Genomic DNA, 25,835 nt, shown 5'->3' on the forward strand with positions numbered 1-25,835 from the left:
TGCTACTGTGCCCCGCTTGTCCTTCGTATACTTCTTTTTTGGGTAGTGTTGGGTATTGAACCTAGGGACATTCTGCTTCCAAGTTGCACCCCTAGCCCTATTTTATTTTTCTTAAATTTGGAAACAGGTCTTTTTAAATTGTTAAAAAAATTCACTGAGTTTCTGAGGGTGGCTTCGAACCCATGATCCTCCTATTTCAGCCTCCCAAGTACTGGGATTATAGGTGTCTGCCACCAACCTGGATCTTTGTATACATCTAGATGTTACCTTTTCAAATTCCCTTTCTGATTTGTATCTTTAAGTGTATGTATATAGTGATATCAGGTGTATTATATTCTTAAGCTTACATCCCAACTCTTTGTCTTTTTGTTCAAGTAATCATTAACACCTATCAGGAGATATTCACATGACAACACCTGATTATCTACAGTTGAAACAACCAGTATCAAAGCAGGTTACAAGTGCTCAGGCAGAAGTTATGAAAGCCAAACTCCCTCAAAGAGTCAAAGACAAGTTCTGGATCAACCACTCTTCCAAGCAGATCTTGAGACTAAAGGAATTGTGAGCTGTTAGAAAGCCAACGGCATAACTATTCAATCTTTCAGGCAGAGTGCAGGAGATGCAGCGAGCCAAAGCAAGCAGAGAGATGAAAAGAGGGGACAGAGGAGGGGAGAAGGTAGAGAAGAGGAAGAATAGTACTGACAAGAGGAAGAAGGCAGAAATGAGATTAAAAACAAGGCAAACAATATGCAGTTACCTAGAAAGCTCAGGATACCTCAAGACCATTCTGAATTATGATTGTAGTTCTCCTGCTTCTCACATAATAAAAACAAATTCAGCAAAGATTATATTAATGTTTAGAAAAACTATTATTAGTGTTTATCTTAGAATTACATTTAAAAAAATTAAAGGCAAGAAAGCCAGGGGTGGTGGTGCATGCTTATAATCTCAGTACTTGGGAGGCTGAGAAAGGAGGATTACAGGTTCATGGCTAGCCTAAGCAACATAAGGCCCTCCACAATTTACTGAGACCCCGTTTCAAAAATAAACAATAAAATAGGATGAAAGGTGTAACTCAGAGGGAGAACACCCTTGGTTCCAGTCCCTAGTGTCTGTCTGCCTGCCTGCCTGCCTGCCTGCCTGCCTGCCTGCCTGTCTCCTCCTCCTCCTCCTCCTCCACCACCTCCTCCTCCACCACCTCCTCCTCCTCCTCCTCCTCCTCCTCCTCCTCCTCCTCTTCTTCTTCTTCTTCTTCTTCTTCTCTCTCTCTCTCTTCTTCTTCTTTTCTCTCTCTCTCTCTCTCTCTCTCTCTCTCTCTCTCACACACACACACACACACACACACACACACACATAATAAAATAAAGGTAAGAAGCTAATACATTCTAATTTAGGGGCCTAAAATCTGGTCTTCTGATTGTTAAAAATCAAATTACTGAAACAAGAGCTTGCTTTTCCTGCATTCCTTGATTTACTAAACCATTTGAAAACAAGTCACATTTAACAAGTGTTGGCAACAAAGTTTTAATAATACATTGTTTAATTTTCAGAAATATATGTTAACCATCAATAACACGATCAAGGTTTCATTGCCCTGGATGTTATTTCATTGGTACATTATATTTATATTTACAAAGGCTTTCAAATTCAACAACACAAAACAAAACAGCTTAATTTTTAAAACTACAATGCTTTAAAAAATGTAAACAGTTTATTTTTACATTATTGTAAAAAAGAAGACTCACTCCATTTTAATGTGGCTTAATTTTTTTTAAGTGAGCAAAGCCTGGTGCTCAAGAATAAAGAATGAAAAGAATTCTTTACATAGAAACATTGTGCTCCAGTGTGGCAAAGGAAAAAATTATATATACATGTACAAAGAAAAAAATCTTAAGTCCACAATTTAGACCACACACAAAAAAATCTTGTCCCCAAATTGAGAAATTTATAAAAACCATTTACACATGGTTATTGACCTACTGAAAACCTATATAACATTTTCAAAACAATAACTCAGTCAAAAGATATCACTTTTCTTAAAAACAAAATTTTGTGCAAAAAAATTGTTTAAGCTAGAAATAAAACTATCTCCCAGCAAAAGGCCAAAAGAGCCACTGAAATAATTTAACTTTGTTAGATTTAGTGCATGTAACCAAAAGGCACACACATGTGATTAATATATTAATATCTTTTCATGCAGAATCCTGTGCATGTTTATAATTATATAACAAAAACACAAGCATAACAAAACATAAAGTCTAACGTTTGGCAATGTTAATCTAGCCATTCTTTTCTAGTTTACTAGATCATTTGACATTGCCTCTCAAAAAATATATTATATTTGAAAAACTTTCAATAAAAATAAAAAAATGTTAGCCTGAAACACTATATTTTTTTCTGTCTGATACATATAGAAACTTACTGATATGTCTATTTTAAATTAAGATACACATTTTCTTTTGTTAATAAACACTTTGATTGCTCCAGTGAAGTCAGCAGAGAGAAGAACTTCTGTGTGATCTGTCTTCACAATACCTAAACATAGAAAAAAGGGTTTTTAGTTGATTTGAAAGGAATAGATAAATAGATGTCCTGTTGCCCCAATTACCACATGCCCATGACACTCTAACAGTGGAAGGGTCAGTCCTCTCTCCACGGTCTTTACCAGCTCCCTTTTGGAGCCTTTTCATTATATTGCACTTTTCCCCCTCTCTGAGGCTCCCTTCTACCTACCTGTGTCAGCTGTTTTTTCCCTGGCTTGAGGATATGATAGTTCCTTGGGGCCTGGATTTTCTCCCTGGAGCCTAGGTTTCTAATTCGTCTAATGCTTCCATTTTACAACAAGAAGCTAGTGTGTTATTCACCTGCAGGACTTGAATGCTATGGAAGGGGACCATGTAGGCAAGTTCGTTGTTAACAGAGATCTCTACTGAGGCAGGTAATAAGGTTTACTGTACTGCAGACACACTGAAATGGCCATAAAATGACGTACACACATTTGCTCTGTGAAGTTTGAGTCGTTTTGGTCCATACTGAATATCTACATAGCTATGCTGAATGGCAAAATGCTTAGCTCTTAAAATTGCCAGTTGTGTAAAAGCATTTTTTTGGCACTGGGATGGAACCCAGAGACATTCTACCTTTGAGCTCTGCCCCCAGTCCTTATTTTATTTTGAAACGGGGTCTCGCTATCTTGCTGAGGCTGGCCTTTAGCCTATGATCCTCCTGTCTCAGCCTCCTAAATACTGGGATTATAGTCATGTGCTACTTTGCCCAGTGTGCAAAAAGCACTTAACAAACAAACTCAGTGTCAGCTTACCTCTATTATAAATTGGTCAAAATGGTTATTTTTGTGGCACTGGGGATGGAACCCACGGGCATTCTACCTTCTAGCTACACCCCCAGCCCTATTTTTTATTCTTTATTTTGAAATAGGATCTAAGTTGCAGAGGACCTCACTAAGTAGCTGAGCCTGGCTGAGAACCTACAATATTCCTGTCTCTCAACTACTGGGATTATAAGCATGCAGCAACATGCCAGCTAAATTGTTCAAAATTGTAGATGTAAATATTGATTGGTAATGTAGAGAATAAACTTTAAACAAATTTTTTATGGTACCAGGGATTAAATTTGAGCATTTTACCTCCGAGCTTCACTCCTAGCCCTTTTAATGTTTTGTTTAGAAACAGTGTCTCACTAGATTGCGGAGAGTCTCACTAAGTTGCTGAGGCTGGTCTGGATCACGTGATACTCCTGTCTCAGTCTCCCAAGTTCTGGGATTACAGGCATGTACCACTATGCCCAATTTAAACTAAACTTTAATTGGGAAGTTGTACACAGGATGAGTCAGATAAAATGGTTTCACTTAGATGTACTAAAAACATATTCTGTGTCTTTGGACAATCCTTACCTCCCCTTTCTATATACCTAAAATGCATGCTGTGTAGCAGTAAAAATGGCAAAGGACTTGGGAATATGAGAAAGTCTAAAGAAAAAAATCATTATATATGATACTTTATGAGACTAAAAAATAATGAAGATAATGTTAATGATAGTGTCGACTATATGCCAGACATTTTTCTAGGCACTTAATGTATGTTATCTAATGCTTATCACAACCCTGTGAACCAGAAGTAAAGAGAGAGGGTAATGGAATATATCTATGATCCAACATCCTAGGTTTATGATTTATTTTTTTTATTTGTATAAGTAAAGTTTGAGCACAAAATACTTTCTCTGTCTATAAAATTGCTGTTAGCAGAGCAGCAACATGTCCTGTCCAAGGGGGACAGATCTCGCCAGACTACTAAAACCAGTTGCACAGGTCCCCTCCTTTTTCTTACTCTGATATATACACGTGCATACAGTTGCACAGGTCCCCTCCTTTTTCTTACTCTGATATATACACGTGCATAGAAACTAGAGTCCTCCATCAAAGTATGATGCACACCTGCCATCTCCATGACTTGAGGACTGCAGGTTTGGGGCCAGCCTAGGCAATTAAAGGATACTGTGGCTCAAGGTAAAAATAAAATATGTGTAAAATTATGAATATGGCATGGTTACCCGGGACAATCATTGGTGGGAGGGGGAAGAGAAAACAGGGGTGGGGGGAGAGGGCATCAAGTATAGTTTAAATTTATACCATTTATGTTTAATAAAAAATTAAAAAAAGAATTCAAGACAATAAGATGACAAAGAGTAGTGAAAAAGAGATGTACTGAAATATGATATATTAAAAATTAATATATATCTCGCCGGGCATGGTGGCACACGCTTGTAATCCCTGCGCTTGGGAAGCAGAGACAGGAGGATCATGCAGGTTTGAAGCCAGCCGCGCGCGCTGGCTTAAGAGACCCTGTTTCCAAATAAAAATGTAAAAATAGGTCTGGGAGTGTAAAAATAGCCTGGAGGTAGAAGGGCTTCCAGGAACCCCAGTACCACCAAAAAAAAAAAAAAAAAATATATATATATATATATATATATATATATATATATATATATATATATCTAAAAAAAAGGGTAGGGATGAGACTTAGTGTGTAACCTTCCTGGTTCAATCTCTAATACTGGAAAAAAAGTTCTTAGACTACATCTATGTAGGTATAAAGCAACAAACACAAATCTGAGCATAAATTAATTAAAATTTGTATCTCTTTGAAAAGGACACAGTAAATGTGGTACTTTTTTTGCGTTATTAAGGATTGAGCCCAGGGACAGTCTACCTCTGAACCTCACCCCAGGCCTATTTTTTATTCTTTATTTTGAAACAGAGTCTCATTAAATTGCAGAGGGCCTCACTAAGTAGTGGAGACTGGCTATGAACCTGTGATCCTCATGTCTCAGCCTCCTAAATACTGGGATTACATTTGTGTACCACCATGCTCAGCTTTTTTCTGTATATTTTAGAAGTTTTTTTCCTAAAAAAATGTACTATATTTTCACTTTTCCTCAAATTGTTTTAAAAGCTAGAATTTCCTGTAGAATGTGTAGAGAAATATATAAAGTGAGCCAGGCGTGGTGGCACACACTTGTAATCTCAGTACTTAGGAGGCTGAGACAGGAGGATCGTGGTTCATGGATAGCCTCAAATACTTAGTGAGTCCTTCCACAACTTAGTGAGATCCTGTTTCAAAATAAAGAATAAAAAATAGGGCTGGGGGTATAGCTCAGAGGTAGAATGCCCCTGGGTTCCATCCCCAGTGCCAATATATATATATAGTATGACTAGGAGGAAAAAAGAAAACATCTGTATCACTAAAGTTAAAAGAAGTGGGATTTAATTTTCAGAAGAAAAGAATGTAAAAAGGAAATAGAAAGCAGTATTTCCAAATAAACATTTAGTAAAAGTTGAATAATTCTAACTTGGTTTATTTTTAAATTTTGTGACTAAAAGAGGTGCTAAACTGAAGTTCACATTTGTTGTAATTTTTTTCTTCATAGACAGAATTGTGCATGGAATGGAGAGTGGAAATAACACTGAATGGAGATTAAAATACCTGAAAATTTTCAGTATTTGAATGCTTTATTTATTTGTGGTACAGAGGATTGAATCCAGGGGTATTTTACCTCTGATTATACTTCTGACTCTATTTTTATTTTAAAACAGGGTATTGCTAAGTTGCTGAGACTGGCTATGAAGTACTGGGATTATAGATGTGTGCCCCAGCTTCAAAGCTACTTATTGACAGCTTCTTCTCACTTCCTAATCTGAACATTTTTATATAACTAGAATTATTAATCATTCTCAAAGAATATACTACAAATGACAGGAAATTATAACCTTATAAAATCAAGAAGCTGTAAATTTGTGGCAAGTGGAAAAAAACTTGCTTTCATTGGAATTTAATTCATTTAGTCATCAAATGTTTACTTAGCATCTATTTAACACTAGCTAGACACTAGCAATACAACAAAGACATATAGAAACAGAGTCTCTGTCCTACTTAAGACTACAATCTAGTAGAAGATTAAAGAAGCTTTGTATCTGTTTAACTTGTTTGCATTTCTCTAAAGAGAATGTTTGCCTATGAAATATTATGAACTCCCAAAATTTTTATTAATTCCTTGGTGAATATAAAAGAAGTAAAACTTGTAAGAATTTTGTTACTGAAGCTGGGCATGGCACTGAATGCCTGCAATCCAGTATTTAGGAATCTGAGACAGGAAGATAGTAGGTTGAGACCAGCTTCAGCAACTCAGCCAGGCCCTCAGCAACTTAGTGAGACTCTGTTTCAAAATTTACAAAAGGTGCTTGGAGTGTGTAGCTTGGAGGTAGAATGTCCCTGGGCTCAATCATCAGTATTCCCCCTTCTCTGTCGAAATAAGAAATATGTTTCTGAAATGTATAAAGACAGGTATATGAAAACTATTAGTTGTACGAACTATTCTTTATACACATGCAAAACTCATCATATCCAATATTAGACCAGTGAGGCTTATAAATGCTGATAAGAAAATGTTTAGAGAAAAATATAGGTACCTACCAGTGGAAGTGGTATCTAAAACTTCAGCATCTTCACTTTTATCATTCCCTTCTGTTTTTTCAGATTGCACATCCAAAGATAACATCAAACTTGGGTTTGGAGCAAAGATGGCTGATGTAACAACTGCATTATGTGCTGGGGAAAAAAGTTACCTCAGGATAACCGACAAATTTGATAATAAGCATCAAGACAAATAAGATAATATGCAAAATATCCTTTAAAATAACATAAAAACTGGGCACAGTGGTGTACTCCAGTAATCCCAGCTGCTTACGAAGCTGAGACAGGAGGATCACAATTTTGAGGCTAGTCTTGGCAATTTATTGAGACCCTTCTTGAAATGAAATTAAGAAAGGACAATAGAAGCCAGGGTGGTGGTATATCTTTAATCCCAGTACTTGAGAGGCTGAGATTGGAGAATCATAGGTTCAAGAACAGCCTCCACAAGTAGCGAGATTCTCAGCAACCTAATGGGACCCTGTTTAAAAAAAATAAATTGGGCTGAAGATGTAGCTTGAAGATGGAATGCCTCTGGGTTCAAACCCTAGTACCCCTCTCTACCCACACACACAACAAAGAAAAAGAAAAGAAAAGAAATAAAAAGACAACAAAAGGTCTACGGAGACAGTTCAGTGTAAGAGCACCTCTCGGCCTGGCATGGTGGTGCATGTCTGTAATCCCAGTACTGGGGAGACTTAGACAGGAGGACTTTGAGATTAAAATACCTGATGATGCTGATTAAAATACCTATCAGCATCCTAGTGATATCATTTCAAAATAAAAAAAAACATGTGGGGGGGTGTAGCTCAGAGTTAGAATGCACTGGGTGCAATTGTCAGTGCCAGGGATAGAGTGGGGTAAGTGTAAAAAACTAACATCCAAATATGTCATATGCCATATATCCTTAAAAACTAAGAAAAGTGCTGGGAACAGTGGTACAATCTTGTAACCTCACCTACCCATGAGGCTCAAGAAGGTGGATCACAAGCCTACTGTCGGTTTGGTTAACATAGTGAGACCCTGTTTCAGAGCAAAAAATAAGGTGAGGTTTGGCGGCACATACTTGTAATCCCACCACTTGGGAGACCGAGACAGGAGGATCACAGGTTCAAGGCCAGGGTAAGGTAACTTAGTGAGACTCCATTTCAAAATAAATACAAAATAGTTCTGGAGGAGTAGTTAAGAGTTAGAACTCCCCTGGATCCTATGATAGATAGATAGATAGATAGATACATAGATAGATAGGCAGGCAGACAGACAGAGTATATATCTTAGTGGTAGAATATGCTTGGGTACACTTCCAGTTCTGCAACAAACAAACAACAACAACAACAACAACAACAACAAAACTAACAGAAGTAACTCAGGGCAATTTAAAACCCAGAAATATTTTCTTTTCTTTTCTTTTTGTGGCACTGGTGATTGAACGTAGAGACATTCTGCCTCTGAGCTATACCCCCATCCCTATTTTTATTCTTTATTTTGAAACAGGGTCTCACAAGTACTGGGATTACAAGCATGTGCCACCGTGTGCAGACCCCAGCAATATTTTCTAAAAAGACCTCATCACATACAGTTTCAAAGATTTCTTATATTTTAGACCAGGATAAATTCTTTCTTGGGATAGAAAATCAAATAAGCCAACTCAAATAAAAGCAAAGGCAGTTATAATTGCTAAACTTCTCTATCTCCACTTTATTATTAACTTATGAAATAAACATAAGTAGGCATTTACTTACCTTTGATGCCTTCCCAGAAGTCATTACGATCTCTCCTGACTGAAGTAAACTTGCTTAGGTCATGATAAGTACTCCAAATATAAACATATTTATCTTCTGAACCGCTAACAAGGTAAGTAAAATCATGGCTAAGTTTGGGGAAGAAAGGGTAAAAAAAGAAAAAAATTAAATTTCCTTCTATGAGTGCTTCTGAATTTCTGATACCTTAAACAATACCTGAGGGAGCTTATTAAAAAAATAGGGTCATAGTCTTATGCAGGAGGTTCTGAATACAGAAGTCTGATGTGGGTGCTAGACTTTTTTTTGCGTGTGTGTGTGTGTGTGTGGTGTACCTAGGATCAAATCCAGAGCCTCAAAAATGCTTGGCAAGAGCTCTATCACTGAGTTAACCCCCCAGCCCTGCCATTTGTATTTTCATCAAAACTCTAGTTACCACGACACTAGTTAAACCACAGTGGACAAACAAACATTAAAGATCAAGGGTTCCAGTTAGCCTCAGCAAGTTAGCAAGGCCCTCTAACTTAGTGAGAGGGCCTTATAAAAAATAAAATAACATGGGAGTTATAGCTCAGAGGCAGAATGCTCCTGGGTTCGTTCTCCATTACCACATTAAAAAATGGCATGATGGTTTAGTGAGTTGGAAGAAGTAAAAAAAACTATCCTCTAGTCAGGTATAGTGGTGCAAACCTGTAATCCCAGTATGTAGAAGGCTGAGACAGGAGGATTGTAGGTTCATGGGCAGTGCATGGTTACCTAGCAAGATCATGTTTTGAAACAAAAATAAAATGGAATAAAAGATTGGAGGTATAGCTCAGTGGTAGAGTACCCTTGGGTTTAGTCCCCACCCAGTATCACACAAAATAAAGAGTTCAAATAACGACAAGTAAAGGTGATGTGCACTCAGAATCCCAATATTTGGGAGGCTCAGACAGGTGGACCATAGGTTCAAGGACAGCCTCAGCAAGTTAGTGAGATCCTATTTCAAACTAAGAAAAAATAAAAGCTGGGCATAATGGTGCACATTTTGTAATCCCAGTACTTGAGAGGCTGAGACAGAGGATTATAGATTCCTGGCCAGCCTCAGCAACTTAATGAGGCCCTATTTCAAAACTAAAAAGTAAAGTAAGATTGGGGATAGAGTTCAGAGTAGAACATCCCTGGGTTCAATACCCAGACACTGCCCCCCACAATGCTGGGCTGGAGGTGTAGTTCAGAAGTAGAATGCCCCTGAACTGAATTTCTAGCAATATACGCACATAGGACAATATGTTCTTAGGTGGGTTTTTTTTTTTTTTTTTTTTGTGTGTGTGTGTGTGTGTGTGTGTGTGTGTGGTGCTGAGGATGGAACCCAGGGACATTTTACCTCTTAGCTACATCCCCATCCTTATTTTCTTCTTTTTTATTTTGAAACAGGGTCTCACTAAGTTTCAGGGGGGCTCACTAAGTTGATGAGGCTGGCCTAAAACCTGCGATCCTCCTGTCCCATCCTCCTAGATACTGAGATTACAAGCATGCACCACTATGCCTGTCTTCTTAGTTTTGATACATAAAAGGATCAAGATAATGGGGGTAGTGGTAGAGGTAAGCCTCCTTTTAAAAGCTTACATAAAGTACAAAAGCAAGAAATCTGGAGCTGAGGGTATTCTAATTCTGGCTCTGTAAGTAACTATGACTTTGGGCCAATCACTTCATTTTCTGGGTTTTGGTCTCTTCTACAGAACTGGGGCAATTCTAACTTGTACCTAGCATACAGGCAGACAAGATAATTAAAAACCCAACATAAACACAAGACAAAGATAAATGGAAAATAGGAGCAGGATAGGAAAATTCTTATATCTTTTGAGAATTTCTCAAAGGCAATTTACCTGAAACTTGCTTTGATCTGGCTGCTGCTATTGACATACCCCTTATACTTCATGGACAGTGACAGATCTCTCAGATCATATAGTCTGATTCTGGAGTCATTTGATGTTACCAGTATCTAAAAATAAATGAAAAGAAATGTTAAAAATATTACCTTTAAATAAAACTATAACCAAAAAGGGGGTTACTGACATATAAAACGAATCGACCTAAAAATAGTAAAAGCAGTATTCTATAGGAAAGAGAATACATTATCTGCTCAGATTTTAAAACTCGCTTCAAGGATATATATATATAGTGTGAAGAGAGCTGGTTTTGAATACTATAGTACCTTATTTTCTCCAGGTAATGGCTCAATGCCAGTAATTTTTCTTCCAACCTTGTTGCGCCCTCTAGTAGATCGGACATGTATTTGTGTATGGTATTTCAAATGCTAAAAACAAATCATAAATTAAAAATAACAGAATCAGAAGAAACCTCAAAGATCATCTTATCCTAATTCTTATACAGATATGGTTATCATTTGCCCTAATTTACATATAAGGCAGTTAAAGCCTGAAGGGAATAAACAATTTGTCCAAAGACCACAAATGTGTATTCTTAAGCATTCAATTATGTAATTAACACAAGATAATAATTTACCTCTGTATCATAGAAAATACATCTACCATCATATGTCCCAATCACTGCATATTTGCCATTTTGACAGAAATTTGCAGCTGTGATCAATTTTGTCTGACCATCTACTTCATTCCACAAAGCCACTTTTTTGTCAGGTATGTTCCAAAGGCGGAGCTTTCCATCCAATGACCCACTTAGAAAATACCTGTCATCCTAAAAAAGTGGCAAAAGAAAAGCTTTTATTTTACTATATCAAGAAACAATAAGTAAACCAAAACACTACATATATTAAAAATAATGTTTAAATGTATTGATCTCATTATATAAGTCTTCTTTTTGGTTGCTGAGGACAGAACCCAGGGCTTCATTATGCTAGGCAAATGCTTTACAACTGAGTTCTGCCCCCCAGTCCCAAAGTATTATTCTTCAACAAGGATTACATTGTGTATTAAAAACAATAACAATGGCTTTCCTCAAGGTATAGATGTTAGTAGAGTATTTGTTTGAGGGTTTATTGTGTGGACAAAGGTTCTGTGATCCATAAGTTTGAGAAATTCTGTGGTTGCAGCTAACCTGTATTCTAACTCTTTAAAAAAGGAGATAAAGTAGTGTTTTCCAACTTACTTTACCACAGACTTATTTTTCTGGGAAGGATAGTGGAGTCAGGTAGGAACATCTAACAGGACCAGCACCTTCAAGGTCTATGCTCTGAGAAACACTCTCCTATGCCTTAACCTCCTCTGGAATATGTAACACTGGGAGAAAAGACTAACACCAGTTAGCAGCTTATAGAACCAGTCTTGTTTTAGAACTCTAATACAATGTCAGGAGAGAATCACCTCATTGCTCAATCTCAGACTAGGGGAGATCTCAATCCTGGGCACTTTAACCTCATAGTAGACATCTAGCAATATCTGAAAATATTTTTGGTTGTCATAGCCTGGGACATGGTATGTGACCAGCATCTAGTGGGTAGTTGCCAAGAATCCTGCTAAACATTTTACAATACACCGTAGAGACTTCCCTCCCCAGTAACAAAGAATGTCAATAGTGCCAAAGTTAAGAAACTCTGCTGTAAACCAAACCAGTCTGACCACTAAGCTATTCTCATTTCTGGCAACATAAAAATTCAAGATTAAATAACTAGAGCACCAAAACAAGAGACAGATTCTCTTCTCTGCTAACGATTATTATTCTTACCTACATTTGAACCCTGTCAAAGACAACATACAAATGATAAGACATTTTATGGCTATGGTTTAGTAAGCTCTACTTAGTGACTACCAGAAGAATTGAATAAGTAAAAGACTTCATCTTGGTCCTCTAATTCAAAATTTTAGTGAAATACAACACCTGCATATGTATGTAAGTTTCTACAATTTACTATTTTATTTACAACTCTGCTACTTTCCTTTCAGGAAACATTTTTTTCTGATACTTAGGATTGAACACAGGGGCATTCTACTTTTGAGATATAACTTTTATTTATTATTTTTTGCGGTAGTTGGGATGGAACCCTGGGGCATTCTACCTCACAGATACACCCCAGCCCTATTTTTTATTCTTTATTTTGAAACAGGGTCTCACTGAGTTGCAAATGGCATCATTAAGTAGTTGAGGCTGTCCGCAATCCACAATCCTCCTGTCTCAGCCTCCCAAATGCTGGGATTACAATAGTGAGCCAGTGTAACTGGCTGGCTTTTTTAAATTTTTGTTCTGAAACAGGGTCTTTCTGGGTTGCTAAGAGTCTCATTACATTGCTAAGGCTTTCCTTGAATCTGTAAACCTTTTATCTCAGCTCCCAAGTATTGAGATGACAAGCATGTGCCACCATGCTCCACTCTTCAGGTAACATAGTAGTGTTATATTTTCTAAGAAAATGTAAACACTACCTGTTATTCCTCTCCAGGTCACTTAAGTTTTTTTTAAGTAGGGCTTTTATGTTTCCAAAATACACTTGATATTAGCCAAAAGGCCAAGAAGTGGTATGTTTCCAAAATAAAATAAAAAAAATTATAAAATAATATTAACTGACTCAACAGACCTTAAAAATAAAATACTATATAAATAACTATTACAACCCAATATCTCGTTCTACCCTGATGGCTAAAATGGAGATAGAAGGAACAATTTTGTTTACACTTGCTGACAGGGTAAATCCAGCCTTCTGCTACATCTTTAGGGGACAGTGCAGGGGTGTTCTCAGAAAGAAACCTCTAACAGCCTGATGGGCAAAACTGATTAACAGATCAGGCCAGACATGGTGGTGCATGCCTGTAATCCTAGTACTTGAGAGGCTGAGACAGGAGGATTGTAGGCTACAGGGCAGCCTCAGCAAGGTAGTGAGACTCTCAGCAAATGAGTGAGACCCTGTGTTCAAATAAAAAATAAAATAGGTCCAGAGACGTAGCTAAGAGGTAGAATGTCCTTAGGTTTAGTCTCTAGAACAACAAAAAATTTTATCAGACATTTTAACTTTTCTTTCTTTCTATCTTTCTTTCTTTGCTTCCCTCTTTTTTCTTTATTTCTCTCTCTTCCTCTCTCCCTCTCTCCCTCTCTCCCTCCCTCCCTCCCTCCCTCCCTCCCTCCCTCCCTCCCTCCCTCCCTCCCTCTCTCTCTCTCTCTCTCTCTCTCTCTCTCTCTCTCTCTCTCTCTTTTGCAGGTTTGGAGATGGAACCCAGGGGCATTTGACCACCGAGCTACATCCCCTGCCCTATTTTTTATTCTTTATTTTGAAACCGGGTCTCACTGAGTTGCAAAGGGTCTCACTAAGTAGCTGAGGCTGTCCGCGAACCGCAATCCTCCAGTCTCAGCCTCCCGAATGCTGCGATTACAAGACTGCGCCACCACACCTGGCTAGATCTGCAAGTTAATTACTGAAGGTTTTTCTCCTTTGGTTTAAATCATGTGAAATACTTTTTTCCAGGAGAAAAAATATTAAAGGATATTCTAGATTGAAAATGAGTAAGAAGAGATGGGCACAGTGCCACATGCCTGTAATCCCAGTATTTGGGAAGCTGGGATAGGAGGATCACAATTGAGGCCAGCCTCAGCAATTTAGTGCAACACTGTTACAACAATAAACCAAAAGGGCTGGGAATACAGCTCAGTGATAGAGCAACCCGGGGTTTAATTCTCAATACCACAAAAAAGAAAATGAGTAAAAAGTGATATCAAGATTAAAAATATATAATTGAGGCATAGTAGTTCATGCCTGTAGTCCCAGTTACTTGGGAGGATGAGGAAGGAGGATCACTTGAGCTCAGAAGTTTTAGGCTGCCTTAAGAAACATAGTGAGCCTCTGTCTCAAAGAAATAAGAGCTACAAATGATCAACAATGTTTCTAGATATTAAACAGGAATTCAGTATAACTTGTAATAACTCTTAGGTTTTCCCTTTTTTAGTTTTTCCCACTTTATCTCTTTCTTCCTCAACACTCTGACCATTCCTATCATTAAACTTTCCTTTCTCATTTTATATCTGCTGTTTCTCTTTTTTCTCCATGTCTAATATCTCTCATATTTATTATTTATTTATTGGTACTGAGTATTAAACCCACAGATGTTATCCCACTGAGGTATACTCTCAACCCTTTTTATTTTTTGTTTTTACTTTTAAACAGGGTCTCACTAAGTTACTCTGTACTAGCTCTGAATCTGTGATTCTCTTGTCTTGGCTTCCCAAGTACTGGAATAAAAGGTGTGCATCACCTCTCATCTATTTTTTTTTTTTTTCGGGTCTGGGGATGGAACCCAGGGGGATTCGACCTCTGAGCTATACCCCCTGCCCTATTTTTTATTCTTTGTTTTGAAACAAGGTCTCACTAAGTTGCAGAGGGCCTCACTAAGTAGCTGGGGCTGTCCGCGAACCGCGATCCTCCCGTCTCAGCCTCCTGAATGCTGGAATTACAAGCGTGCACCACCACGCCCGGCACCTCTCATCTTTAATAGGATACTTTATTTATACCCTATATATCTTTTGGGATGACTATTTAATATTATATTTAGAATAAAATATTCATACTTCTACTGTAGAATAGCAGAATATTTACTTCCTTTTCCATTGTTTAAAGCAAAATGGAACACTAATTTAAGCTGATCTTAACTATGAGGCTATTTTTTCCTATAGTTCAACTGATCTCATCTTCCTTTGAACATGACAAAAATATATAAACAATTACTTACTCTTGGATGGAAAGCTATGGCAGTGACGAAATCTATATGTTGAAAACAGCAAAGGCATTCTCTTCTAGAAATGTGCCATAACCTGACTGTTTTATCCATTGAAGAAGAAAGCAGAAAGTAATTCTATGGAGAAAATGATACTGATTATTCATTACCAAATGAAAACCTTACTTATATAAGTGATTTTTCAATTTTATGTACATCAATAACATTTTTACTGTTATATGTGGCTTCAGAAAAAAAGTGATTATTTAATTCATTTGAGTTCAATCTAAGATTTCTTCACATTACCTGTTCCGAAATCAGCATGTCTTATGACCTATGTACAAAGAATTACTCCACGCTTCAGCAGAGAACCAAGGTGTACTTTAGTTGGAACAGCCTGCGCATATTGAAACCTAGTGACAAATATAAGGTGTCTGTATCCTTTCAGTTATTTTTTACACTGATAACACTGGTGAATTTTAATTCATATAGCTCCTGTCACTTCAAAAGTTTTCAAAAAGATTCCTGAATAACGAAATATGGGAATGAAAAATTGTTGTGCAACTGCATGGTCTAGGCAAGAAAGTTAGAGAATAGAAATTGTAAAATCTCTCAAAACAGACCATTTAGAAGTTGGAAGAAGTAGTGTAATTCACTGAGACACTGTGATGGCCCCATCACCCAGGAACCAAGCATCTATCTGTCAACAAGCTTCCAAATGGTTCATTAATTTCTAAGGAATCATTTAATGAATGAAGAGAGAGAGATAGACAGACAGGACAGACAGACATACACAGAGAGACAAGAGAAAGAGAGAGGAAGAGAGAGAGAGAGAGAGAGAGAGAGAGAGAGAGAGAGAGAGAGAGAGAGAGATTGAGATTCACTCAGCCTCCCAAATGTTGGGATTATAAGCATGTGCCACCACACCTGGCAGAAAAGGAGAATTTTGTTCCTTTTTTCTGGCTAGGGATGGTGAGTTTGGAGTGTGATAAGTACTCAGAGGATCATTTCTGTTTGCATTCTGCTACCGTCCTTAAAAATGCATATTATTCACTGGAGATAAGTAGGTAGCTAGACACAAACTAAATCATATTTCTGCTCCTTCGTAGGGGAATTTGAAAGAATACCAGAGAAGAGTTTATAATAATTTTTCAATTTCTCAAATCTTAGAAATGTGAAAAACATTTACTATTTTTGTAATTCTGGTTGTGTATGGTGACTAACTATTGTCTTTTGACACAGGAATAGACTAAAGAGTAATACTTCAAAGTTAATGGAGTTGAAACCTAAATGTCCTACTAGTCTTTATAGTGAAAAACCTTTATGTATATACCTTAACCTGCATAAACCTCAGGTTTTCAATTCTTTTTTGGTGGTACTGGGGATGGAACCCAGGGGCCTTCTATCTCCAGGCTACACTCCCAGACCTAATATATATATATATATATATATATATATATATATATATATATAATATTATATATTATATATTATATATTATTTGGAAACAGGGTCTCTTAAGCCAGATAAGGCTGGCTTCGAATCTGCGTGACCCTCCTGTCTCAGCCTCCCAAGCACAGGGATTACAAGTGTGCACCACCACACCCAGCTCTGATTTCCAATTCTTGATAAGGAAGCATCAATGACCTCCTGTGTCTTGAGGGTATAAAGAGCGAGCACATTACGTTCTGCCTATTTTCTCAGTGCCTCTGAGGATACTTGGCACTTAAATAGGTAATATAAATGGAACATTTACCAATGTTGTAGGCCAGCACCTTGTATTTACTAATTCAATTAATCATCCTCTGCAACTCTTTGAGGAATCTACTTTTATTCTGCTTATTTTGCATGTTGAGGTTAAGGAACCTGCCCAAGGTTATAGAACTTAAAGGTACAGACTAGTAGGATATGAAGCTCAGGAGTCTGGCTCCACAATTTTATCCTTTTTTATTTTTTGGTGGTACTGGAAATTGAACCCTGAGATGCTCTACCACAGATTTGTGTACTTTTATAAAAATGTGATATGAGGGATTGAGTCTAGGGGCATTCTACCTCCATGCCATACCCTTCCTAACTCTATTTTATTTAATTCACTTATGTTTGGGTACTGGGGACTGAATCCAGGGGCATTATACCTCAGAGCTACATCCCCATCTGCTTTTTTCTAAATAAGCACACAGGGTTGTGCTATGTTGCTGAGGCTGGCCTTGAACCTATGGTCGATCCTCCTACTTCAACCTCCCCAGTTTGGAGATTATAGGTATGTACCACCCATCTAGCTCCTATTATTTTTTATTGTGACACAGGGCTTCACCAAGCTGCTGAGGCTGGCCTTGAACATGCAATCCTCCTTTCTTAGCTTCTAATGTACTGGGATTATAGGCATGCACCTGGCTTCTAGCCTTTTTGTGTGTGTGTGGGGGGGTGCAGGGGATTGAATCCAGACGCATTCTACCTTCGAGCTATACCCCCACCATTATTTTTATTCTGCAACAGAGTTTTGCTAGGTTGATGAAGAGCCTCACTACTTGCTGACTCTGTCCTTAAATCTGTTATCCTCCTGCCTCAGCTTTCCAAAGTAAAAAAAATAAGGTTATAGGCACATGCCACTACACTAAGCCCCCCCTTTTTTTTGATGCAGGGTCTCTCCAAGTTGCCCAGGCTGGTCTCAACTTGCCATCTCCCTGCCTCAGCAGAGCGCCTATTCTTAACTAGGTGCTAAAGTGATCACAAGTATGTTTTGAATTAATGAAATGTACAAACTATATATCACAAGTGTATTTACATGGGTTTATAGTATTGTTCTTTTCAGTGTTCTATGAAGGAAAAAGGAGAAGATTGTCAGTGAGATAGGAAGGAAATTGTGAATATATAACATTCCACAACTAAGATGAGTATTTCAAGAAAGATAAATACCATTAAATGATCATATGTTACAGAAAGGTTAAATAAATGAATTTAAAGAAAATGTATTAATTCTAATAAGATAGTTTAGTTAACTTTATGTTTCAACTAGGTTATAGGAAGCAAATAACTGGAAACCTCACACTCATTTTATTTTCTTAAAGTAACTATTTAAGACCCAACTATTTAATCAAACACTTTTCTTGTTGTTGCTGTGAAGATATTCTGTAGACTAAGTTAACATCTAAAACCAAATGAGTTTAAAAAGATCACCCTTGATGATGTGGGTTGACCTTACCCAATCAGCTGAATGCCTTAGAAGTAAGGTTTTCTAGAGGATAAAAATTTTGCCTTAAGATTACAACATTGACTCCTGCTGTTTCCAGTTTGCAAACCTCTCCTACAAATTTGCCTGCCCCCACAACTGTACAAGCCAATTTCTTAAAATAAAGAATAGTCACTAGAATCTAGGAAAGATACGAGTAGAAGGAATGCTGAATAACAGGTACCAAAATAGTTAGATAAGAGAAAAAAAGCTCTAGGATTTTACAGCACAGTAGGTTGTGTAGAATTTACAACAATTTATTATATAGTTGATAATGAACTAGAAAAGAGTTCAAAGGTACTCAACACAAAGAAATAACAAATGTTTAAAGAAACAGATATTCTAATCACCCTGATTTGATCATTATGCATTATATACATTTACTCAACTACCATACTGTACCCCATAGTTATGTACGATTATTATATATCAAATAAAATTTATAAAATTCTTCCAGTTAGTGTTATGTTTCAGAAAAATACAATTTGCTTTAAGAAAGTAAAATGAATACAAGGTTTCCAATTATTTGCTTTGTACTACTTATCCCAGATGAATATGATTATCAGATTAAGGACATCTTGGATTTCCATCTTCTGACAGCTCAGGGGCATAGGACAGGGAAGAAGTACAAAAACACAATTAGGACTCAGGTTAAAAACCAGGCTACCAGGTGAGGTCCAAGGTTGTTTGGGGAGTTTAGGAGAGAGACAATATGACAGATGGATTATAAGCAGCATCCATAACATAGAAATAGGTATGACAGGTGCAGCAATTCAGAGTATATTAAAACCAAGGCTCAGGGAAAGCTTGACTTGCCAATATATACCACTGATATCTTTGCACTACATGACATTTTCCTGACATGCACCAGTGGTTAAAATAGATGGGCACTACTGGTATCCCTGATATTATTTGGTTAATTTAGTTTATTTTCCTCTACTCAAGGCTTTAAAATTACTTTCCCCACAAATTCTAAATACATTTTCGATTCTGATTACTGAAAAATTTTAATACAAAGAAAGTAAAAGGTGTCACGCACAAATTCTAAAAAGGGTTTTCATGCTTCATATAGCTTTTATAAAATTTAAAACGTCCCCTTAAATTTTCACTAAACTATCAAGATGTTCAGTGACAAAATAACCCCTTTAGTACTGAAATAATTTAGGTGTAAGGCGAAAAATCACAAAACAAATTGTTACACAAAATCATCAATTTCAGGAATGTAGCAGATTAGCTTCAAACCAGATTGTAGTAGTTAAGGCAACATTCATTTTGCTGAGGAAAGTTACTTTGCAATGTAACTGCTCATAAAAAAGCAAAAGGAGACAAATAGATCTAGACAAAAGCTGGTAAGCTAAACATTTACTTATTATCCTGATCTGGTCTTTCTATTTTTAAACTTAGATTAACCTGAAGGTAACTCCCACAAAGGATATATGAACCTCCAAACACTTAACTGCACGATAATCATGCAATTAAAACATTTGTTTTTATCCTAAAGTCATAGTTGTATAAAATTAATTTACAATCCAACTAAGAATTTCTTACTTTAGACCATGAAAGATCGAGAAGATCAGCAGTGTGTCCTTTGTATTTGCAAAATGGCCGTTGACGAAAGGGTGCATTTTTGTCATCAGGGTCTTCTTCAGTTCCACTGCATACCTATTTAAAAGTTAGGATAAATTGTGAAACAGAGGTGTAAAACTAGCAAAACGAAAACTGCACACTCTCTCCATATCACCTGTCCTGTCATCAGCTGGTATGATGCCTAAATGAAATCATAAGTCAGCAAAAGCAAAGTCCCGTTTATGTTGATTTACCATTTATCAGTTTTTCCTTTTATCTCCTTGCCCTAGCAAAACCAGGATCATTCCGGAAGCTATATACTCTGCTATCACAATCTTTTCACTCCTCAGCAGAGCCCCTACTTTGTCATTTTTTAAGCATCATTCTTCAGGTAAAGATATAACCAGGTAATGAGTCATGATTGGTCTAAGCTACTTATGATTATTCCATTTCCTTTCCAAGGGATGGCTAGTTTAGACACTAGAATGTACTATAATTTTCATGGATTATATATAAAGGAGAGGGTTGTGGGGTTGGGGAGGAGAAGGGAAGGCTCCTCTAGATATTTATTCACTCTTAAAAAAGGACATACTTAAGGAACATTTCCATTTCTTGCCTCTGAACAATGTTGTCTGCATGTGACATCTAACACTGTAGCAGCTATCTTTATACAATGAGGAGGGAAAGTACAAGAGAAAAAACAGCAGAGTACAAAATCGGAAGATGGTAGGACCCTGTGTCCCTGATAACTCTATTGAGCTGCTAAATTGGCCAATGTTACAAGAACTTTTCCTCTAGATTTGCCTCCTTACTGTTTAAGCCACTTTCAGTTGGGTCTTTGTTATTTAAAGTCAAAAGTATCCTGAGAGAGGTAGGCAGAAAATAATGTCATATATATATGTTAAGCTTTTAGTTAAATAATTTTTCTACTCATTATCCCAATGAATCCTAGCACTTCTCTTAAGTAGATATTAAATGAAGGTGAAGAAATTAGGAAAATATTAAGGCTCAAAGAGGTTAAATTAACATATTAAAGGTCACAGAATCACCTGTGAACAGCTGAAACAAAATAGGAATATAAGTTATCTAACTCTACATCCAGATGGTCCCTCAGCTACAGTAGAGGATGTAGCAAGAACAAAAATACAGAGTGCTAGATAACCCTTGCTTATTTACACAAGTACGGATAGTATGATGGGGATAGAAGAAAAGGTTTATGGAGAAATAGTAAGAAATGTGAGAAGAAAGGTACTTTGAGACCACATCATAAAAGGCCTCGAACTTGTAGCTTAAAAGGTCATTCTATAATAATAATAATAATAATAATAATAATAATAATAATAACAACAACAACAACAACAACAAAATAAAAACAAAAACAAAAAAAGGGCTGGGAGTGTACTCAGAGATAGAATACTCCTGGGTTCAATACCTAATAATACACACACACACACACACACACACACACACAAAGTTTGGATGATCTAAAGCAATTAAGAGACTGATGTGACTGGTGCTTTAATAAGAGAACACTACAGTACTTGGGAGGCCAATACAGGAATATCAGAGTTTGGAAGCCAGCCTTGGCAACTTAGTGAGACCCTGTTTTCAAATAATATATAAAATTGGGCAGAGGATATAACTTTAAGGTAGGATGCCTCTGGGTTCAATCCCCAGTACACACCCCCAAAAAAGGAGAGGGAATTCTAGATGAAGTCAAATACAGTTTGATAGTTTGGATAGAATGAATGCAGGCAGAAAGAGCAATTGGTAAATTTAAAAAAGAATAATGAGATGCACGGAAAGATGGCGACAGAGTGACACAGCACATCACAGTGGTTGTAAAACTCAAAATTTAACCACAATGAATGCATCTTCTTAACAAGAGAAAAAAAAAACAGCAAAAAGGTGAACAAAGTAATGAAAAATTGAACCACGGCAGAACAAATTTCAGAAGACAGACAGGTGATAGCAAAATGCCCTGCACATACCTTACCTGGGGAATAGCGCAGGTAGTGACTGGCTGGGCCATTTTGATCCCATCTGTTCCGTGCTGGGACTAACATTGTGTCCTCTAAAGACCCCAGCAAAGAAGCCAACAACTTGATGTTAAGTAAGTGCTGCAGCACTGTGAGCAGTCAGCACCTCACTTCAGGTTTGAATGAGATATGACAGCCTGGACACCTGGCCAGAACCTGAGGCAACAACAGCAGCACACCTAAATCTCCAGAGACCCAGAGCAGGGATCACTAATCACCTATATGTCACAGTGGAAGATGGCCCATCACAACCACAAGGACTCTTCTGGCAAGCGGTAGACTCACTGGGTTTGAGACTTTTGTGATTCACCCCTGTAGAGGTTGGGCCAAAATCTGCTGTCAAACACAGCACAGGCACATAAGAGGCCCATAGTGCCAAGGGCGCATCACCCTGTGATTACTCTGAACACCTACCACCAGTGTAGACAGAGACAAAGGCTTGGAGCTTGTGGAAAGTGCACAGCCCTGTGCTTATACAAGGTCCAGACAAGAGAAAATACTCAGTTTAATTAGAAAGAATTAATTAATAAATGCCAGAACTAGAGAAACAATAATTTCCATCAAACAAACAACTAAGTAAAGAAGAACACACACTACCTCAAACAGAAGTAAAAATCAAAATGTTAGGAATTAAAAATCAATTCTCAATAATCATGCTGAATATAAATGGCCGCAACTCCCCAATAAAAAGACATAAAGTGGGAAAATGGATTAAAAAACAGAATCCATCTATTGATGCCTGCAAGAAACATACCTTACTAGTAAAGATACTCACAAACTAAAGGCTAAGATAATCCATGCCAAAGGAATTTGAAGGCAGGCAGAAGTAGCAACTATGGTATCAGACAAATTAGACTTCAAGCCCAAGCTTACCAGAATAAACAAAGCAAGTCACTTTTTACTGGTTAAAAGAAAAATCCAGCAAGAGGAAATAATGATAGTCAACATTTATGCACCAAACACAGGTGTAGCCACTTTCATAAAACAAACTCTTAGGCTGGGCGTGGTGGTGCACTCTTGTAATCCCCGTGCTTAGGAGGAGACAGGAGGATCGTGCAGGTTTGAAGCCAGCCTCGCTGGCTTAAGAGACCCTGGTAACAATTTTAAAAAGTATAAAATAGGTCTGGGAGTGCAGCCCAGAGGTAGAAGGGTTTCCAGAAACTCCAGTACCACCCCAAAACAAAACAAAATAAAACAAAACAAACTCTTTATGACATTAAGTTACACATAGATCCCAATACATTAATACTGGGAGACTTCAACACTCCTCTTACACTGCTAGATTGATCTTCTGGACAAAAGTAAAGACGCCTCAGATTTATTTATTTATTTTTAATGTTAATTATTTTATTCCTTGATAATATAATTAAATAAAATGCAAAAAATAAAAATGCAATGTTATTTTTATTTATTATTTTATTTTTTGTGGAAATTATTTATTAAGTTTTTGTAATCATACATCAGTTTGGAATACAAGACTTGAGAGGATATACAAGCACATATCATCAGATAAGCCCTCATCCAAACCCCATCTCATTCCCTCCCCCTCCCTCGATCCCATGCTTAATTGGTGATTATTTTTGATATAATTGTTTACGTACCTCATGAGTTTTTAAGAGATTCCATCCTCCCCCATCCCCTCCCCTCTGAATGGTCACCTTAAATGCTTCTACTACTCGACCTCCTCTTGTTACCCCTTTCCTCCTAGTTCTTGCTAATTAGGGGAAGCATTTGGATTTTATTTTCTGTGCTATTTCTCTGTGCATGCCACATTGCAAGTTCCGATCCCACTCTTGACGGCCCCAGTAGTGGCCTGGCCACCTGGAGGACTCTGATCCCGCCCTCGTTTGCTCCAACACCAGCCTTGCCTCATGGGAGGCCCCGATCCTGGCCTTGCTGGCCCCCCGCACCAAACAAACCTCTCGGCTGGCTCCTCTCCCGGCCTCAGAGGCCCCAGCACCAGCCTAGCTTCACAAAAGGCTCTGATCCCGGCCTCGCTGACCCTGGCACCGGCCTAACTCCTCAGCAGGCTCCTATCCTGGTCTTGCAAGTCCCAGCTCCGACCTTGTCTCACAGCAATTTCCGTTCCCGGCCTCGCTGGCCCCGGCACCGGCCTTACCCCTCGGCAGACTCCAATCCCGGCCTCGGAGGCCCCGGCACTGGTCTAACCCCTCGGCTGGCATCAATTCCTGCCTCGGAGGCCTCAGTAGCGGCCTTGCCTCATGGCAGGCTCAGATCCCAGCCTCGGAGGCCCTAGAACTGGCCTTGCCTCACAGCAGGCTCCGATCCCGGCCTCGATGACTCTGGCCCTGGCCTAACGCATCAGCTGGCTCTGATCCCGACCTTGGAGGCCCCAACACCAGCCTTGCCTCATGGCTGGCTCCGATCCCGGGTCTTGCTGACCCTGGCACTGGCCTAACCCCTCGGCAGGCTCCGATTCTGGCCTCAGAGGCCCCAGCACCGTTCTTGTCTCACAGCAGGCTCTGATCCTGGCCTCGCTGGCCCCGGCACCGGCCCAAACCCTCAGCAGGCTCCGATCCCGGCCTCGGAGGCCTCAGCACCGGCCTTGCCACACGGCAGGCTCCGATCTCAGCCTCACTGACCCCGGGACCGGCCTAACCCCTCAGCAGATGCCTCAGATTTAAAGAAGACCATAAACCCAATGAACATATTAGACACATACAGAATATTCCACCCATCTACAGCTAGTTTCACATTTTTCTCACTCCTCAAGGAACCTTCTCCAAAACATACCACATCTTGGGCCACAAAGTGAACACTATCAAATTACAAAATGTGACATACACCCTTATCTTTTCAGATCACAATGGAATGAAACTAGACATCAACTATGAGAAGAACCAGAGTAACCACATGAATACATGGAGACTGAACACCATACTGTTGAATGAGGAATGGGTCATAGAAAAACGGGTAAAATTAAGAAATTCCTAGAAACAAATGAAAATAGTGACACAACATATTAAAACCTCTGGGATACCCTGAAGACAATATTAGGAAGAAAATGCATATCACTGAGTGATTTCATAATAGAAAAATCACCAAATAAATAACCTAATGGAGTTGGGCATGGTAGCACATACTTATAATCCCAGTACTTGGTAGGCTGAGACAGGAGGATTGCAGGTTTGTGGCCAGCCTCAGCTATTTAGTGTGGCCTTCTGCAACTCAGTGAAATCCTGTTTCTAGATAAAGAATTAAAAGTGGGGCAGGGAGTGTAACTCAGAAGTAGAAGCCCCTGGATTCAAACCCCAGCACCACAAAAACAAACCAAAACAAAAATCTATTGGCATACCTCAAAGTCCTTGAAAAACAGGAAGAGTTTAACACCAAAGCCAGTAGAGGAAAGGAAATTATTAAAATCAGAGCAGAAATCAATGAAGTAAAGACTTAAAAAAAGAGAAAATCAACAAAACCAAAAGCTGGTTTCTCAAAAGAAAAAATAAACAAGATAGATAAACCAATAGCTAACCTAACAAAAAGAATCAATCCAAATTACTAAAATGAGATGAAAAAGGAAATATTACCACTGACAGTGGGAAATCCAGAAGATTATCAGAAAGTACTTTGGAAAACTATATTTCAACAAATGGAAAATCTAG

The 25,835-nt window shown here is 38.1% G+C and overlaps 1 protein-coding gene across 3 annotated transcripts in view; it reads right to left on the minus strand.

Moving 5' to 3' along the window:
- Positions 1–2,440: 2,440 nt before the first annotated feature.
- The window catches only part of WDR44 (WD repeat domain 44), a gene marked incomplete at both ends in the record, with an annotated part of 102,394 nt that continues 78,999 nt past the window's right edge, over positions 2,441–25,835 (minus strand). The window contains 8 exons of one of the 3 annotated variants that reach the window (XM_080718546.1): positions 2,441–2,535; positions 6,987–7,121; positions 8,726–8,829; positions 10,591–10,706; positions 10,920–11,021; positions 11,231–11,422; positions 15,394–15,516; positions 20,156–20,269. In XM_080718546.1, coding sequence (XP_080574672.1) covers positions 2,441–2,535; positions 6,987–7,121; positions 8,726–8,829; positions 10,591–10,706; positions 10,920–11,021; positions 11,231–11,422; positions 15,394–15,516; positions 20,156–20,269 — 981 coding nt within the window. Of the gene's footprint in view, positions 2,536–6,986; positions 7,122–8,725; positions 8,854–10,590; positions 10,707–10,919; positions 11,022–11,230; positions 11,423–15,393; positions 15,517–20,155; positions 20,270–25,835 lie in introns of all 3 variants that reach the window. The other 2 variants (XM_080718545.1, XM_080718547.1) reach the window with 2 other exon arrangements.

This window comes from Muscardinus avellanarius (genome assembly GCF_963383645.1).
Source record: "Muscardinus avellanarius genome assembly, chromosome: X".
Classification (NCBI taxonomy): Eukaryota; Metazoa; Chordata; class Mammalia; order Rodentia; family Gliridae; genus Muscardinus; species Muscardinus avellanarius.